The following is a 15,799-nucleotide window of genomic DNA, read 5'->3' on the forward strand; positions in this document are numbered from 1 at the left end:
TGACTGCTGTGAAGCTAAAGCCCTGGTGTTGCTATAGGAACTGGTTGAGTGAAGGGGAAGATCAGGTGCACAGGGCTGATGCTTGTGTGCTAGTTTCTCTGAAAAACTCCAGATGAATCATAACTGCATGTGAGAGTGGGGTTTTGTTAGGGAAACCAGGCTTCAGTGAGAAGCATTACTTTAACTTGGTTATGCCTGTATAGTCCTTTTCAAGGTGTTCAGTTTTCACCATTCATAACTATTGAAGAGAATGCTTGAGCTGTCTGGTGGTTTGGGCTTGTTTTAACTGATGCTTAAAACTCATTATCCCAATTTAAACTTGATGGATGCTGTAAATGAAATAGAAGCCATGTCCACATCAGTGATCTCTGTAAGTACAACCCTGCTTGAAAGAAAATGCATTCTGTAAGTCTTTTGTAGATTTGAGGTGGTAGGATGTGGTTATATGGCAGTATGTTCTGTGGGACAACCTGCTGCTTGGAAGTATTTGTTTCAGCTATATAGAGTAGTCAGCTTTCCGAGAAATCCTAAGACAAACAGTCAGATGTTTTAACAACTATCATACTTGTCTTGTGACTTCCATGTAGAAGTGGAAGAAAAGCTTAAAGGATCTGGCATTAAGCTGACAGGACAAAATACTGAGTCACAGCAGTTGGTGCTGCTGAACATGCTTGTTCAGTGTACACAGACATTGGAGTTATGGCACTTGGAGGCATGTTTGTAAATCTCATTGTTTTCCTGGCTTAGAGGAGGTGCTGTATCTTTAGTTCTCACTTGAGACCCAAGTTTAAGCTTGATGATTTTGTTGGTTGAGTGGACAGTATGTCTTTTAAATACATATTTTGGACTAGTGAGGAATACAAAACTGAGGAGGGGAGAGGTCTTGGATTTTCTCACTTCATTTGAAACTAAAACAAAACAAGGAAGTGGTGGCACTGAACTAGTCACTGAGTGCTTGCTCATGGCCTGATGGAGCTGGTTTCTGTTCCTGTGGCTTCACTGACCTTCTTGGGGAAGGTTGAGTGGCAGATCAGGACTTTAAAGCTGAAGAAAACAGTTCTTAAGCTGCCTGCTTTTAACCTCCTTTGTAGAGCACAAATGAAAAGTGTGGTGCTTTCTTGGACCTAACTACTTGCCTTCTTAGTTGCACTTTTGTAAGAAAATGTAACTTTGAAGAGTAGATTTCATGTTTTGCCTACAGTTCTGCAGTAAAGTGAAGTACATGACTGAAGTATCTCTATAGACAAGATTGCTCACTTTAACTACCAGTTATTTTGGGGGTGAGGCAGAAACAGTGGTGTTGAGATTAAATATATTTCTGTTTAGCCACTTCACTGTGTGATTTCTTGAGAGGGAGGGGTCTCAAGTTTTATATTCACACAGCTTGGTGTGTGGCATTAGCAGTTAAAAGGTGAAAGTCTTCTGTGGCTGCTTGGTTACTGACTGTTGCTTCTGAAACCTGTGAAGGCTAAAGTATTTTTCTGTCACAGAATCTTCAGCACCATTCTGCTCAGAAGATGTCTACTCTTGAAACACTCTTTAAATACATTGATGAACATCAGGACCTCTATGTTCAGGTAAGTTTTCTTTCAGTGTTTTGTCCTGCAGCACAGATAGCTGTGGGATATTAAAAGTTGATAAGTTGTCAGCTTCAAGCTTGTTGTTACACCTATATAGTCTGCCCAGTAGCAGAATGATGCCAAGTAATTGGGGAGAGGGGGGAGCAGGCAGCAGGTGGACTGGTTTAAGCCAGAAAGCTTTGTTTCTTAAGTTTAGGCATAGTTCTGTTCAGAGACAAATCTCCATGGTAGATTTATTAGGAAATGTGCAAGCAGTGACTTACTTAAAGGTAGGAGAAGTTTGACACTAACTCCTGAATGCCAAACTGGGTTTGTACTGTCTCTTCCCTTTTGAGATGGGTGAGGAGAGATATAAACAAGGCTGGAATAAAGCTTTCTAATATGAAACTGTTCATGTTGGGGGACAGAGGGAGAAGTTACCTTCTGTACTTTGCTGTTGAACCTGCTATTTAATTACACTTTGTATTGCAATCCCTTTTGCCTGTGAAGGATTTGGTGGTATATAACTGTAAACTCCGAGGCAAGAACTATGCCAAGTGTTCTACTTGACTTCTGCAGTTTCTTACTGATCTCACTTGGCAGGGACAAAGCTACAGCAGTATTTCTGAGGAGCCTGAAGGATATTAGCTGGTTCTGGATTCTTAAAGAATGGAAACGAGAAAGGCACAATACACACAAGCTGTCATACTCTTAAGCCTACCTTCTGTATCTGTAGACTTTGTGCTACACTGCAGGGGAAAGTGAGGTTTTAGGGAGCTTTTGAGTGTAATATCAATGGTTGGGATACTCCTTTGAGCAGAGGACAGAGCTGATTTGCTGAAGTTTGACTAAAACAGTATTAGTTGAATTGTAAGGTGTTGTATTTGTATAGTGCCTCCCCTGCCATATTTCATGTATAGTGAAACCTTTAACTTTGTCCTTCTGAAGCGGCTGGCTGAATGGGTGGCGATCCAGAGTGTGTCAGCGTGGCCAGAGAAGAGGGCTGAAATCAGACGCATGATGGAGGTCGCTGCGAAGGATATTGAGCGACTGGGAGGCACAACCCAGCTTATGGATATTGGGAAACAAAAGGTATGGGAGTATCTCCATGTCAACTTAGTAGAAAAATTATTTTTATAAGACAAGGTGTTTTGCACCTGAGTGGCTGCTTATGATGCCAGTAAGAAAGGCATTTAGACTCCATGAAGTATCATTTAAAATACTGTTTATTAGAGCTACCATTATGAAGAAAGAGGATAATATAGATAACCTTATGTCCCTTCAGGTGCTGGGAGCCCCAAGCTGTGCAGCATCTAGTGGGTATCCAGGCAGCATGCTGTGCAGATCCCATTCATGGAAATCTTGTCCTGTTTTATTTATGCAAGCTGTTAGATTCCACTGCCAAACAAAAGGCATATTCACATGAGAAATCTTGCTGCACGTTTAAAAACAAGGACATGCAGGTGTTGTAGTCACTAGTACCAAGTGGGAACTGCCTGCAAGCTACAGTCAACTGTCTAAGTTTATCCTGCAGCCCAAGGACAACACAATACAAGCAGGAAGGCGAAGCTGTATCTGCCACATAGCACAGCACAGGTTTGGGTGTTCTCAGGCCATGTGGATTGCGAATTCCTTAATGCCTGCTGGTCTTCTGGTCAGGATCATCACACAAGGGTCTCTTGTGGGTAGTGGTCTAGAAAGGCAGTAGCCTGTTGGGGTGTGGGATAATGTCTTTCCTGCCACACAGGACACCTTTGTGTTAAAACCTTTGTTTATAGTAAACCTTGGGGTTCAGATCAGTTAAGCTGCTCTATTACATTTTGAACTGTATATTTTAAATACTTTTCCAACTGAACATGAACAGAGCACCTGCAAACAAAAATGTTGCACTTCTAACAGCAGGCTGGTGTTGGAACTTAGACCCATAGGCTGTAAAGATACTGACTGAAGTTTCAATAAGTCTTCCAAAAGACTTTTAGGGTGTTCCAGACCTGTTACATTTGTCACAGGATTGCACTGTTCCATTACCAGATACAGAAGGATCCTTAATAGGATGAGTTGAGTCCCCTCCTTATTTTTAGCTATCTGAACTATAATCTTATCCTAGAGAGCCATCCACTTGACATGCTCCCCCTTTGAAGTGCCTAGTCACTACATGTCACAGAATAAGGCCCATAACAAAATTTAGACTAATATTTGGGTAGTGGCATTCAAAATCCTGTTGTACTGGAGTATTTACTGGTTTTGAAAGCTCATCACTAATTGGTGCTAATGACTGCTGAGTGAAATCTGTGTATCAAGACCCCCTGAGTAGGTTGTGCTTTTGGCAACTGGAATACACTTGTAGCACTACAGGTCCCAGAAGGGAAACTACTGACTTTTGTGCCCAAGAGGGAGGGAATCTGTAGGATAATTCTAGCTCTGCTACTGTCTACAGCTTAAAATCCCATCAAAAGTGTTTCAGTTAATTCAGGGACAAACTTTTTCCTTCCATCAGTATATCTTTTTGGAGGCAAGAACTGATTTTACAGAATTTATTACAAGTAATGTTTCTATTTAGAAAACTCTTGCAGCTGGATTTAAGTTAACTGGTATTTACTTTTACATTAAGTATAGACAAAACTAGTCAGTGTATTATTGCTGCTGTATCAATGAAGGACAATGTAGGGCAACTGATGAACTTGTCTTCTCTGACTTTGTTTACTACTGCACAGCAGTTTTTACTGTGTACTGATTACTGTAAATGTAAATTCTTCCAATAATGCCTTAATTGCTTAGAGCTGCAGCTGGCCAAGGACTGTGTAACTTGTTGATTAAAAAATTGGAGCTTGGAGCCCATATGAGCAAAAAGTCAAAGCTGATCTGGATCTGCTGAACAGTGTCTAGCAGTATGTGTTAGCTCACCAGAAGGGAGATACATGCTGACTGAGAACAGCGTGTGATAATTGCATATGGGATATTCCAAAGGGCTAAGCCAAGTTCACCTCTTGAACTAAGTTAATCAGCACTACCCTGCCCTTTGCTTACAGTGTAGGCTGGTGTAGAGAAATGCAGCTGTTACACTGACCTTATTTGAGCGTAGGCATGTGTTGTACTCAACGATACCACTGTCAGGATTTTTTTTGTTTAGAAAGCTATACTGTGGATGGGATGAAAGTGCAGTGACAGGCAATGCAGAATGCAATATTGAGTAGAGTTTATCACTTTTGCTTAGGTCAGCTTTAGATATGGCAGTTTGGCATGCAGACAGCTTGCTCTGCTAAAATCTGATGTAGGATTGTTAGTTTAAAGCTAATAGCTGAGTGGCTTGGAACACTTTGTCTATTACTGGGACTTGTCAGGAAACCTTTACTGGCATGGTGCTGTCATGCCTCCCTTGGCACACTGCTTCTGGCAATCAGTTCAAGTAGCTTAGTTTTGTTGGGCTGTCTCTGCCCCTAATCTGGTAACCTCTGAAATGTTGAAGTAAATTCAGTCATCTGATAAAAATGTACCACTCCAACAACCCATATTTCCATAGAGCTTCTGTCCTTCTATTTCTAGCTGCCTGATGGATCAGAGATCCCTCTACCACCAATTGTTCTGGGTACACTTGGCTCAGATCCACACAAAAAGACGGTGTGTGTATATGGTCACCTGGATGTTCAGCCAGCAGCACTGGAGGATGGCTGGGATAGTGAGCCTTTCACACTGATAGAAAGAGAAGGTAAGAGCAGTGGATTTCACAAACTGATGGGCACCTTAACAGGTGTGGTATCTCTCAACTGTTTTAAAGTTGCACCCTTGATTGGAAGGGGAGAGTAAGAACAGACAAGGGTGCCTGTTTAATACTGTTGAGATAAAAGATGCCAGAGGAGAAATGATAAACAAGTAGAGTTGCAGAATCTCAGCTGTTCTCAGGGCTTGTTTTCTTTTCTGATAGTCTAGACTCTACTTGGATGTTACCTTCCTCATAACTTCAACAAAGTCTTACCTGCTGCCTTCTATGGTAATGATTTGTTTCAGGAAGATGTTCTAGAACTAATTTCTTGTGCTGTCCACAACTTGGTGCCTGAAAGGTAATGTCAGGCTGCAGGGATTTTGAACCACTACAGGGGACAAACACTCGACACATTCTTTATGCCTGGAGACAGGGGTGGTACTGCAGCCTCCCTGTGTTGTCTTGTATTTGCGTGCTGAGCTACAAGGAGTGCTGCAGAAGCTGTTCTACAGAGCTAGTGCCCAGGCAAGTGTCCCCCTCTCATAAATGGAGAAGAAATAGTGTAGTAACTCCTGTTGAAACAACAGTCAAGGAGACCAAAACTTTCTTTTCTGTTTAAAGCTGGTGCTACCAACAGTGTTTTCCTTGTTTCATTTGCTCAGTGTTGAGTGTCAAAGGTCATATGAATAGAAGGACATTAACATTCTTGTTGCAGAATCATTAATCATTGCCAAGGAAACAAGTGTCTGTGGTAACTAGTATTTCTACCTGGCCACTTGGTCATAGATAGCAGAGTCCAAGCTACAAAGTTGGATTCTTTCCTCTGATAGCAAGAACTAGACTTGCTCCAGGCTGTGGCTTATCTGTGTGCAGCCTGGCAGTGTTAGGAGGTGAATTTACCAATGACTCCTTACCTTGCAAGCTGTCTGGCCTGTTCTGTCACTGTGGTTGCACCTGGTGCTTAGAGATTGTAGCCACAGCTGAGGTGCAGCACTATCTGCTGCCACTGTGATCCCATGTGCTACATTTCCTGGGATTTTCCTGTAGCCTGTAAAACTTCAGCCTGTAAAGCCTGAATATCTCTGGGGAGATTCACATTTATCTGGAGAATCCAGAGAAGTGATTGGTCACTAGCTACTGAAGTCTTACTCTTCAAACAAAGAATTACTGAATTGAAGCTAGCACTGGATAGGTTTCTGTTAAAAGGAGGTAGCTTGTTTTTGTACTTACTGCTGTGTTTGTAGAAAATTATATTATCATGAAAGATATGGGAAGAACTTAGCCCAAGACAGAGTTATATCTTTTCCAGGCTTATGTTCAGCTCCTATCCAGGGAGCAGCTGGCAGAAGAGGTGGGGCAGCTCTCTAGATGGCAAGCTTTTGCAGTCCTGTACCTATCCCTCTATCATGTGTGTATGAAGTGGGGTGTAAAACTGCTACTTCAGAAGAATCAGAAATGAAAGTTAATATAAGCAGGGCCAAAAAGCTTATCTAAAAGGATGTTTTCTCCTGCAGGCAAGGGGCGAGTGAAGCTTCATCCTAGTTTTTCTCCACAGTGGTTAATTTGTATCTTGTTCCTACAGGAAAGCTGTATGGGCGAGGATCGACAGATGACAAAGGTCCAGTGCTTGCGTGGCTGAATGCCTTGGAGGCCTATCAACAAACTAACCAGGTATGTGCCCAGAATGTATCCTACTTTTTTTTTTTACATACAGCTAAGTCTAGCAATAAATGCTATCCAAGCCACAAACCCTTGTGATGCAAGCCTGCTTATTCAGCTGATCGGAGGAATGATGCAATAGTCCTGTAAATTCCCTCATGTCCCACTAGGGTTGAGTTGACTTGCTGACAAGTTAGTCTTGTAGATGCTTGGATTGCACTTTAAACACTTCTGCTTTAACAAAATGTGTAGGAAGGAAAATACATATGCAAGCATCTGGAGCAGGAGGAATAATCAAATGTGATCATTTTCATCTAAGGATGTCAAATTAGCTTGGCCTTTAGCAAAGAATCTTCCACTGCCACTGAGCTCTCGGAAGGGATTAATTTAGTAATGCTAAACTGGGCATTTGGCTGCTTTTGTTCAAGGAAAAGTGCAAACAGAAATAGCTCAGGATGTCTGCTTTATCTTGCAAGACAAGTTGCTTTTAGTTTTGAGGATAATTAGCAGTTCTCAAGTGCTGTCTAGGGACAGAATAGGCTAGACTAGACAGACAGGGTAGCTCTGACTCCTACTGTGCCATTCAATTCCTGTGGTTAATATTAGTTTTCCTAGCCCTGTGACTTACCTTTGGCAACAGATCTCTGCCCTGTTCCCACATTTAAGAGGATTGGGAACAAGTTGTTCTAGAGTTTAGTTAAAACTTTTTTGAAGAGTTTGAATTCCATCAAATAAAGGGTGGTGTAAGTGCCCTGAATGTAAGTGCAGTCCAAACTTTGTAATACTTAGTGGAATTTGTTAATTATACACAGTCATGGAACTAACTTACTCATGTCCATTTCTCTGCTTTGTCTGTAACAGATGAAAATTACTGACTGCTGAAGGAGTCCAGTGTTTTTGCATACTTAATCTGTTCTTGTTTTTCACTTTCAAAGGAGTTTCCTGTAAATGTTAAGTTCTGCCTAGAGGGTATGGAAGAATCAGGATCTGAAGGCCTTGATGAACTGATTTTTGCTCAGCAAGACACTTTCTTCAAAGATGTGGATTATGTTTGTATTTCTGACAACTACTGGCTAGGCAAGAAGAAGCCTTGCATCACCTATGGCTTGAGGGGTATCTGCTACTACTTCATAGAGGTAAGTGCTGAAATACACTGCAAAACCAGTATTAAACTGATTTTTTCTACTGGAGAAGAGTGGTAACTTCTTTATGCCATAGCTTTTCTTCAGAAAAGGTGAAACTGACTACTAAAGTAGAACTGTGTTTACTAATTGTCTAAATATCTTCCTCTTACTATCCTATATGATACTTGGGTGGGAAGATAGCTTTCAAGTGTATGAAGCAAGATAAGCAAGAACATTCACTGCAGGATTCCCATGGCATAGATATCTTCATCCAGATATTTTCTTCAATGCAGGAAGAGATGTCACTACTGAAGTCTTCAAGGTTGAGACAGTCAGTACTAGGGGCTTGTACTCCACAGAGCAATGAAAAACCGTATCTGCTATAATGTACTACAACCGAGTGGTCTGGTTTCAAAAACAGACACATTCTCAAAATACCTTCAGCAAAAAGCTAGGGTAAAACTGTTCTGTGCATTTGAAAGTGTCTTCATGCTGAAATTAACCTGAATCTTCATTCACTTCAAACCAGGTGGAATGTAGTGACAAGGACCTTCACTCTGGAGTTTATGGTGGTTCTGTACATGAGGCCATGACAGATCTCATTACTCTAATGGGTAAGAAAAAACAGGTTTTGCTGAATGCATCTAAAGTGGGAGCAAGAGCCATTGAAGCATGAGTTTGTTTGCAGTGAGGGGGATTCCTAAGTGCTGCTTCCACTAGCAAAGCAGTGACCAATGTGGTGGTGCTTGCCAGGTATACATAAAACACGTTGATGCCTTACATTCAGAAATATGAGGAAGGTCTTGCCAAGAAGTTTTCTGTCTACTTTAGCTTCCCCTAAAGATCTTGCTGCAAACTTGTACGTTAATTCAGTCAGCTCTTTTCTGCAAACTTTTCTACAAATGCTGTATTGAACTCCTTGGGAATCCTCCCTTCAACAGCCAGCCAAATATGTAGCAATAGAATTAAATGCAGTTGGAAGGAAGTACACATTTTGGATAGCTGCACATTCTGTAAGTGCCTTCCATGCTTAGTGGTACAGGCTCTAGGAGGTAACAGTTTTCAGAAGGCAAAGACTTCTGTTTCCCAGGGAAGGTGTCTCCAGCAATGATATCTTGTTTATTCTGGTTGAATCCTTATATTAGGTGCTTGTTTACAGGTTCTCTTGTAGACAAGAAAGGTAAAATCCTCATTCCAGGCCTTTATGAAGCAGTGGCACCAGTTACTGATGAGGAGCTGACACTATACGAGAAGATTGATTTTGACCTGAAAGAATACGCAAAAGATGTAGGAGCAACAAAACTGCTGCATGACACAAAGGTATGCTGTATTCCTTCCTCTACTCTGGTTAGCTGTCTTACTTCAAACTATATTAGAAGACAGAAACAAGCTTCTGTGGATACTTGTGTAGTTAACAAGTAATTTATTAGGCAGAAAATTCATCTGGTGTCTTTAAAATGGTGAGATTGCTTTGAAGATAATTTTACTTACTGTATGGTTGACTGCATACTTAACACTAGGAGTTCCTCTGCAAAGTGTTAGGTGCTTGGAAACTGTCTAGGTTATCCCATGTTTAAGGCAAGCAGTCTAGGCAACTTTAAATTTGCTCCTTAGTCTATGCATAAGTAGCACTTCAAACTTATACATAACTTTCTTTGTCTAGTGCTGTTATCTTAATGCTAGATAAGAACTGCTAGTACTTTTCCAGAGGTCAGATACCACATCCATGCAAATCATCTGATTTCCTACATCTGTGAGAAGTTCAATGAGTTATCAGAAATAAAGTAGTTGCTCATAGAGTTGACTCCTCAAAGTGAGGAAACAGCTTGAGATCTAGTCATCATGAATTTGAGGTTGCCATACTGAACATCTTCCTAGACCTGGCAAGCAAGGACTGTTTTGTAGCCACGAACTACACAGCCACCCAAATCTTTGAGGAGGCTCAAGTTCAATAAACTCAAGGCTTAAGTTCTCAAATCTTCGTCCTGGGAGCTCTCCAAATGAAAACTTTTAAAAGCATTGAATTTTGCAAGGTATAGATATTACATACTAATTTTAAAGCATTAGACCCTAGATGTAAATACATCTATCACAAAAAGCAGAAACAAGGCAAGCTTAAATGTGCAGGTGTGTCTTCTGTCTTAATATTGTCAGAAGGACACCTTACACACAACTCAAATAGTTATAAGGACCAATTTTATATGCTCAACCTTGCTGTTACATGCTCAGGTTGATATCACAGCCCACAGGCTTCCTTGTTTAGCCTTGTCCTATAAAGTAATGGATGAAATATAGCTTCTATATAAGAAGGAGCTGGCAAGATACTCTTCATATATGATACTGAACTAAATCTGTTCAGCCTTAGCTAGACTGAAATCCTAGTTTAACTTAGCAAGGGTGTTCTAACTGCGTGCAGGAAGCCTTTTAGGACTAAGGGGAGATATGAGAGAGAAGGCTGTAATCTCCAGGTAAGAAACAGTGTGCTTGGAAGATTTTAATAGTGACAGTTAAATTATCTGAGAAGATTAGAGGTGGGTTGTACCTGGAACAAAACAAGCTGTTAACATTAAAGCCCACAAAACTTCTAAGTCTCCTGAATCTTTGCAGTGAAGTTCAAGTTTGAAATACTGTAGCTATACAGGACACAAATATGTTTAATTCACAGTATTCAGTGTACTGAACAGCTGTGTCCAAGGCAACAAGGAGGAAAATGCACAAATGTCTTTGAAAAAGCCAATGGTGCTCAATCAACCTGGAGTTCAAGTTCAGGCAGTTTAATGCAACTGATGATATAAACAGGAGCACACTGTCTGCACAGTGGTGAGGCTTCTGAAACTTGTGATCTTCATAAGCATGTGACTCAGTGATGAAGGCACCTGTGTCACTTATGGCAGTGGGGACTAGAGCTTCCAACACAATCCCTACATGCTGTGCTTGAGCACTTTATAAGTGGTGTTTATGTCCTGTCATAAGCAGACTGGTCATGTCCTGTAAGTTCCATAGAACTAGGAGAAAGCCAAACTAGAGCTACTGAATCTCTTAAGGTGCTGAAAACCCAGCTGTTGTATCAAAATATGTGCTTAATAGGAGTAACAGCTTCTGTTTATAACTGGGTAGCCTGGAATGGGCTGCTGTTTCTTGCAAAGTCTTTATTAGATTGAAGAAATTATTACTTTGGGGAAGTCTGTCAAACTTCATGTAACCTTGCATCTTGCCATTTGCTTCTGCAGAAAGATATCCTCATGCATAGGTGGAGATATCCGTCCTTGTCTCTCCATGGTATTGAAGGAGCCTTCTCAGCCTCTGGAGCTAAGACTGTGATTCCTAGGAAAGTGATTGGCAAGTTCTCAATAAGACTTGTGCCAAACATGACTCCTGAAGAAGTCACAAAGCATGTATGTTGAGATGGATTTGATGGTCTCAAAACAGTCTCTGAACTGTTCTCTGTGCCTGTGGGAGGAGTATTTCTGGTTTCTAAAGTGGCTGTGGTAACTTACTTTGCTACCATCTTCCCTGTTCAGCATCTCGACTCAGATAACAGAATTGCTGTATGGTCCCACATGGACTGTTGTGGCCTGGCTGTTCAGTTTCTCTTAACTAGTTTGAAGAAAGAGCTCAGGAATAAATGCTGATTTCATTGTGGGGCAGTTGTATTGCCTGAAGTGCATATTTAAAAGCATAAGAGTTTGATATATTGGCTAACTGTTCTACAGTATCCTGTTAACTTGCCTAAAGGAGATATTCTGACTTCAGAATATTCTTATTTCATATTATTCCTATGTATTGCCTATTTTAGGAAAAGTATTGCTGTGCAGTAGCAGTGACTTTAAGTCCCTAAGATGCTTTTAATATACAGTCTTTACTGATGCTCATACAGATGCTAACAGTAGATAAAATTGTTCAATGTTTAGGTTGAAGACTATGTGAGCAAAAAGTTTGCAGAGCTGCAGAGCCCCAACAAATTCAGAGTATACTTAGGCCATGGTGGAAAACCCTGGGTGTCAGACTTCAACCATCCCCACTACATGGCTGGTAGGAGGGCCATGAAAACAGGTCAGTGGATGTTCCATTTGGAAAGACTAAAGCTTTTGTTCCAGCACCTCAAGAAATACTGAGGAGATCATGTTTGCAGTGTTCTGCACTTACATAATAAGTTTGGCTCACTAAGTAAACATGTGGTACAATCCTTAAACTCAAGTCAGAGGTAGAGGAAGGAAATAAACTTGAAACCAAGCTCATTCCTACTACACTGGAACAAGTCCATTGGGATGGTGTTCCTTTTACGTAAGGATGAATCTGTCTAGTTCAGATCATTGCATAGCCAAAGCCCTCAATGTTTAGTCATCCTAGCATCCTTAATCAGTTATGCTAGGGCACCTAGAGCAAATCTGACTTGTGTTGGAATACCAACAGACTTTCAGATCAAGTGTTATTTGTGTAACTGAACTCTGAAAGTGACGGTACTCTAGCACTGCATCTAGTGGGGCAAATGCCACAATTCTGCATCTCCTACAGTCTAGCTGATTGAAACAGCAAGATTTGTCCAGCACATGGTACAGAAGTGGCTGGTACTTGATTGCTTAAGCAGCAGTAAGGATCTGTGTTGGGAAAACAAATGTAATCCCAAACTAACTGGAGTAATCACTTTGTTCTAGTTTTTGGAGTTGAACCAGACCTAACGAGAGAGGGAGGAAGCATTCCTGTTACCCTTACTTTTCAAGAAGCAACTGGCAAAAATGTCATGCTGCTTCCTGTTGGTGCTGCTGATGATGGTGCCCACTCTCAAAATGAGAAGCTAAATAGGTAAGAGAACATTTATCCCTGTGCTGGGCTAAGTTGTGCTGTGGGTCTTGGCAGGACTAATAAGAACTCAGCTGTTGCTTTTCTTTAGTTCTTGGAAGGCAAAGTGCCATTTCTCCCTAGCAGAGAATGACTGGTTGGGTAACTAGTCTGTAGCTGGATCTTGATCTCATTACTGCTTCTGGTTTCATATGCTTGAAACCAGGAGGAGTTTTTATACTTTGGTCTCCAAGCTTGGCTGCCCCCTCCCCAAGGGTAGCATTTCTCTCTTGCCAGGGGAGGTGCAGGGAAGTTGAGAATGGTGCCTGTTGCATTCAACAGTAATGCCTGTAGTGTCTGTGCATAGGACTGATACTGCAAAAAGCACAACTGCTAGAAATACAGCTCAAACTAAGACAATGCTAATGAAAGCTCTCTTCTTTCCAGGTATAACTACATCCAGGGGGTGAAGATGCTTGGTGCATACCTCTATGAAGTCTCCCAGCTGAAGGACTAAGTTAAACACCTTACTTTCTGGCTTATGGATCTGAAGTTTGAATTTTCCTATAAACTGTCATCAATTACCAAGTCTTACATGGCTCCCCTTTTCCACCAACACTCCACTGCTTTGGTGGGGGAGAGGGAAGCATGCAGTTCCACTTGACAAAGAACATTGTGTACAGAAAATATTTCTTTAAATGCTTTCTTCAAATGAAGCAGACTAGTCCTTATGTGGCCAGCAGTCGTGAACTGCATCTTTGTCCCCTCTGTATCACTTTGAAGTTGTGGTTTGCTGTATTCATCTGCTTTTCCTGTAAGCCAGGAGAAACAGTTTGCTTTCAACTGTTTAAGCAGCCACATCAGTTGCAGAACTGCCAGCCAAGTTTAAGGTTCTTATTCCTGGATAGGTCCTGGAAGTAGTCAGTGACAGATTATGGAGCTGTACTGGAATGTGTTCCAGCTGTAGTGAGGCATCTATCTTGCTTAACTGAGTGATTTGGAAGAACAGTTTGTCTCTTACAGTTTATACCTGCCTGCAGGTTTTAATTTACAGTGAATTAGGTTATAACAAAATTCACTGTGGTAATGACTACTGGCCATCTTTTTGTAAAGCTGCCTTTGTATTCCCTAAAAGGACAATAAATAATCATGCTCTAGAGTTTGGCTCTTTGTCCCTAAGGATTAAGTAATGACTTGGGAGGGAAAGCAGCTTCAGGTACCTTGGGAGGATCTCTTCTATGACTATAGAGGCAGATGAGCAATGTGGCTACAGAGACTGTACTTCCTGGGAATCCAAATGTTTATTCCTTAGGCTCTGGCTCTGTAACAGCTTGTTGATTTGAAGCAGATATTGCTAAATCCTGCTCTCCTGAGAGCAAACAAGCTTGGAAAATATTCCATTTTGGCTCTGTAAGTCAGGCCCTCACACTGTAGCACAACTGATGATCCTGCAAGGGAGGGAGTGGAATTTGTAGGCGTAAGTGGAGAGAGAACAGCATTGCTCATTGTAACTACTGACTGACATCCAACTTCAAGCTGTCTTTTGGAAACATTCAACTCCAACCCTTCTGGTATGTCAAAAAACCAAACCCTCTTATGTGTGTGCTATTCTGAACTGGGTTTGTCTGACTGTGAATTCCCTGACCAGCGCTAGCAGGCTAAGCTAGGTAGGTATTTCAAGTGATGATGCTTTGCTCTGAGAGTATCACAGGATCACAGAATGTCAGGGATTGGAAGGGACCTGGAAAGATCATCTTAGTCCAATCCCCCTGCTGGAGCAGGAACCTAAATGAGATCACACAGGAAGGCCTCCAGGTGGGTTTTGAATGTCTTCAGAGAAAGACTCCACAACCTCCCTGGGCAGCCTGTTCCAGTGCTCTGGCACCCTGTCCATAAAGAAGTTTCTTCAGTATGGTGTAGTCCTGTAGCCTGACAAAGGTGAGCAGCATGTGATGCTTCTTTCCTTGGGGGGGCAGAAGGCAGAAATGTCTTGTCTCTGTGGTTTTCACTGTTGCTTGATCTGGAGTTCTAACAACGGATGGCTGTTGAGGCAGGGAGGGGTCTTCTCACTGTGGAGTTTCTAAAGCTTCTCTGCCTTGTTTGATTTGTTCTCTGGTTTGTCATGAAGTTGATGGCTAGAGGCAATCTGGTGCCATTAGACTTTGCAGCTGGGGTACAGGCTGAAACCCATCTCATACGCCTGTGTCAGTACTTGCTAGCACCAAGCATCTGTACAAACACTGGGGAGTGGGCTGCTAGATTGTCGCCTTTGAGTGACAGTGGAGCTACTCCGATACAACATGCAGTCTGTACATAGGACAAGACTGGCATGCCTGAATATTTGAAGGTCATCTATATGCTGAGATCAATTAGTTATACAGTGTAACCTTGGTTACTAAATTGATACCTCAGACTTCTCTAAATGGGGCAACTCACATAAACAGACAGTTCCCTGCTTGTTAGTGAGTTTATATTGCATATTTTCTACCTATCAATTTGAAAGCACCAAAATGTAAAAAAAAAAAACAACCCCAAAACAAACAAGTTCCTGGACTGAAGTCATATTAGCTTCTAACAACGTAAAGAAAAAGCTTATTTGGGCAGGAGAAAAGCAGATAATGTCATGAACTATGTTCAGAAAGTGAGCATGTCTGTAGTTGTCCTGTTTAATCTGTAACTATTTTCTCGAGAATCATGTAATTGTATCAAGTTCTGCACTGAAGACACTGCATGAGATCCTGTAATTCTGAATAAGCAGTGCATGGCAGAGTTGTGAAGGATGCCTGAAACAAAAGAAAATGTGTTAACAGGTTTGTAGAAGAGGCTGGGAAGCAGATCCTACTGGATAGACAACAAATATTTTGGTGGGGGGTGAGTGCCAGAACCCTGTGAAAAGGAGATTAAAATGGAACTTTGGCCTGAGCAAAATTCAGGGCCTACTTAAGCATGCAGGAGTAAATTAATTAATGGGCCCTTTG

At 41.5% G+C, this 15,799-nt stretch overlaps 1 protein-coding gene across 2 annotated transcripts; it reads left to right on the top strand.

The window, feature by feature from the left end:
• Window positions 1-1,489: 1,489 nt before the first annotated feature.
• On the top strand, window positions 1,490-13,980 carry CNDP2 (carnosine dipeptidase 2). Of its 2 annotated transcripts, XM_010174443.2 has the most exons (11): window positions 1,490-1,577; window positions 2,508-2,651; window positions 5,103-5,265; window positions 6,842-6,930; window positions 7,854-8,054; window positions 8,572-8,656; window positions 9,202-9,362; window positions 11,273-11,437; window positions 11,954-12,095; window positions 12,698-12,845; window positions 13,269-13,980. In XM_010174443.2, exons 1-11 carry the CDS (start codon window positions 1,518-1,520, stop codon window positions 13,336-13,338), a joined length of 1,428 nt encoding a protein of 475 aa, XP_010172745.1. In that variant the 5' UTR covers window positions 1,490-1,517; the 3' UTR covers window positions 13,339-13,980. The 2 variants fall into 2 exon arrangements, with proteins under 2 accessions (XP_010172745.1, XP_010172746.1); XM_010174444.1 differs by lacking the exons at window positions 5,103-5,265; window positions 6,842-6,930 and having other exon boundaries at window positions 1,518-1,577; window positions 13,269-13,594.
• The last annotated feature ends 1,819 nt before the right edge of the window (window positions 13,981-15,799 follow it).

This window comes from Antrostomus carolinensis, unplaced genomic scaffold, assembly GCF_000700745.2.
Source record: "Antrostomus carolinensis isolate BGI_N321 unplaced genomic scaffold, ASM70074v2 scaffold15328, whole genome shotgun sequence".
In the NCBI taxonomy this organism is placed as follows: Eukaryota; Metazoa; Chordata; class Aves; order Caprimulgiformes; family Caprimulgidae; genus Antrostomus; species Antrostomus carolinensis.

What these genes read in the sequence shown, in the direction of transcription:
- CNDP2 (XM_010174443.2), top strand. Translation starts at nt 1,518, where the DNA reads ATGTCTACTCTTGAAACACTCTTTAAATACATTGATGAACATCAGGAC. An exon ending in CTGAAGAAGTCACAAAGCAT is followed by an intron (nt 11,438 to 11,953) that starts GTATGTTGAGAT and finishes TTCAATGTTTAG; the next exon opens with GTTGAAGACTATGTGAGCAA. An exon ending in TAGGAGGGCCATGAAAACAG is followed by an intron (nt 12,096 to 12,697) that starts GTCAGTGGATGT and finishes ACTTTGTTCTAG; the next exon opens with TTTTTGGAGTTGAACCAGAC.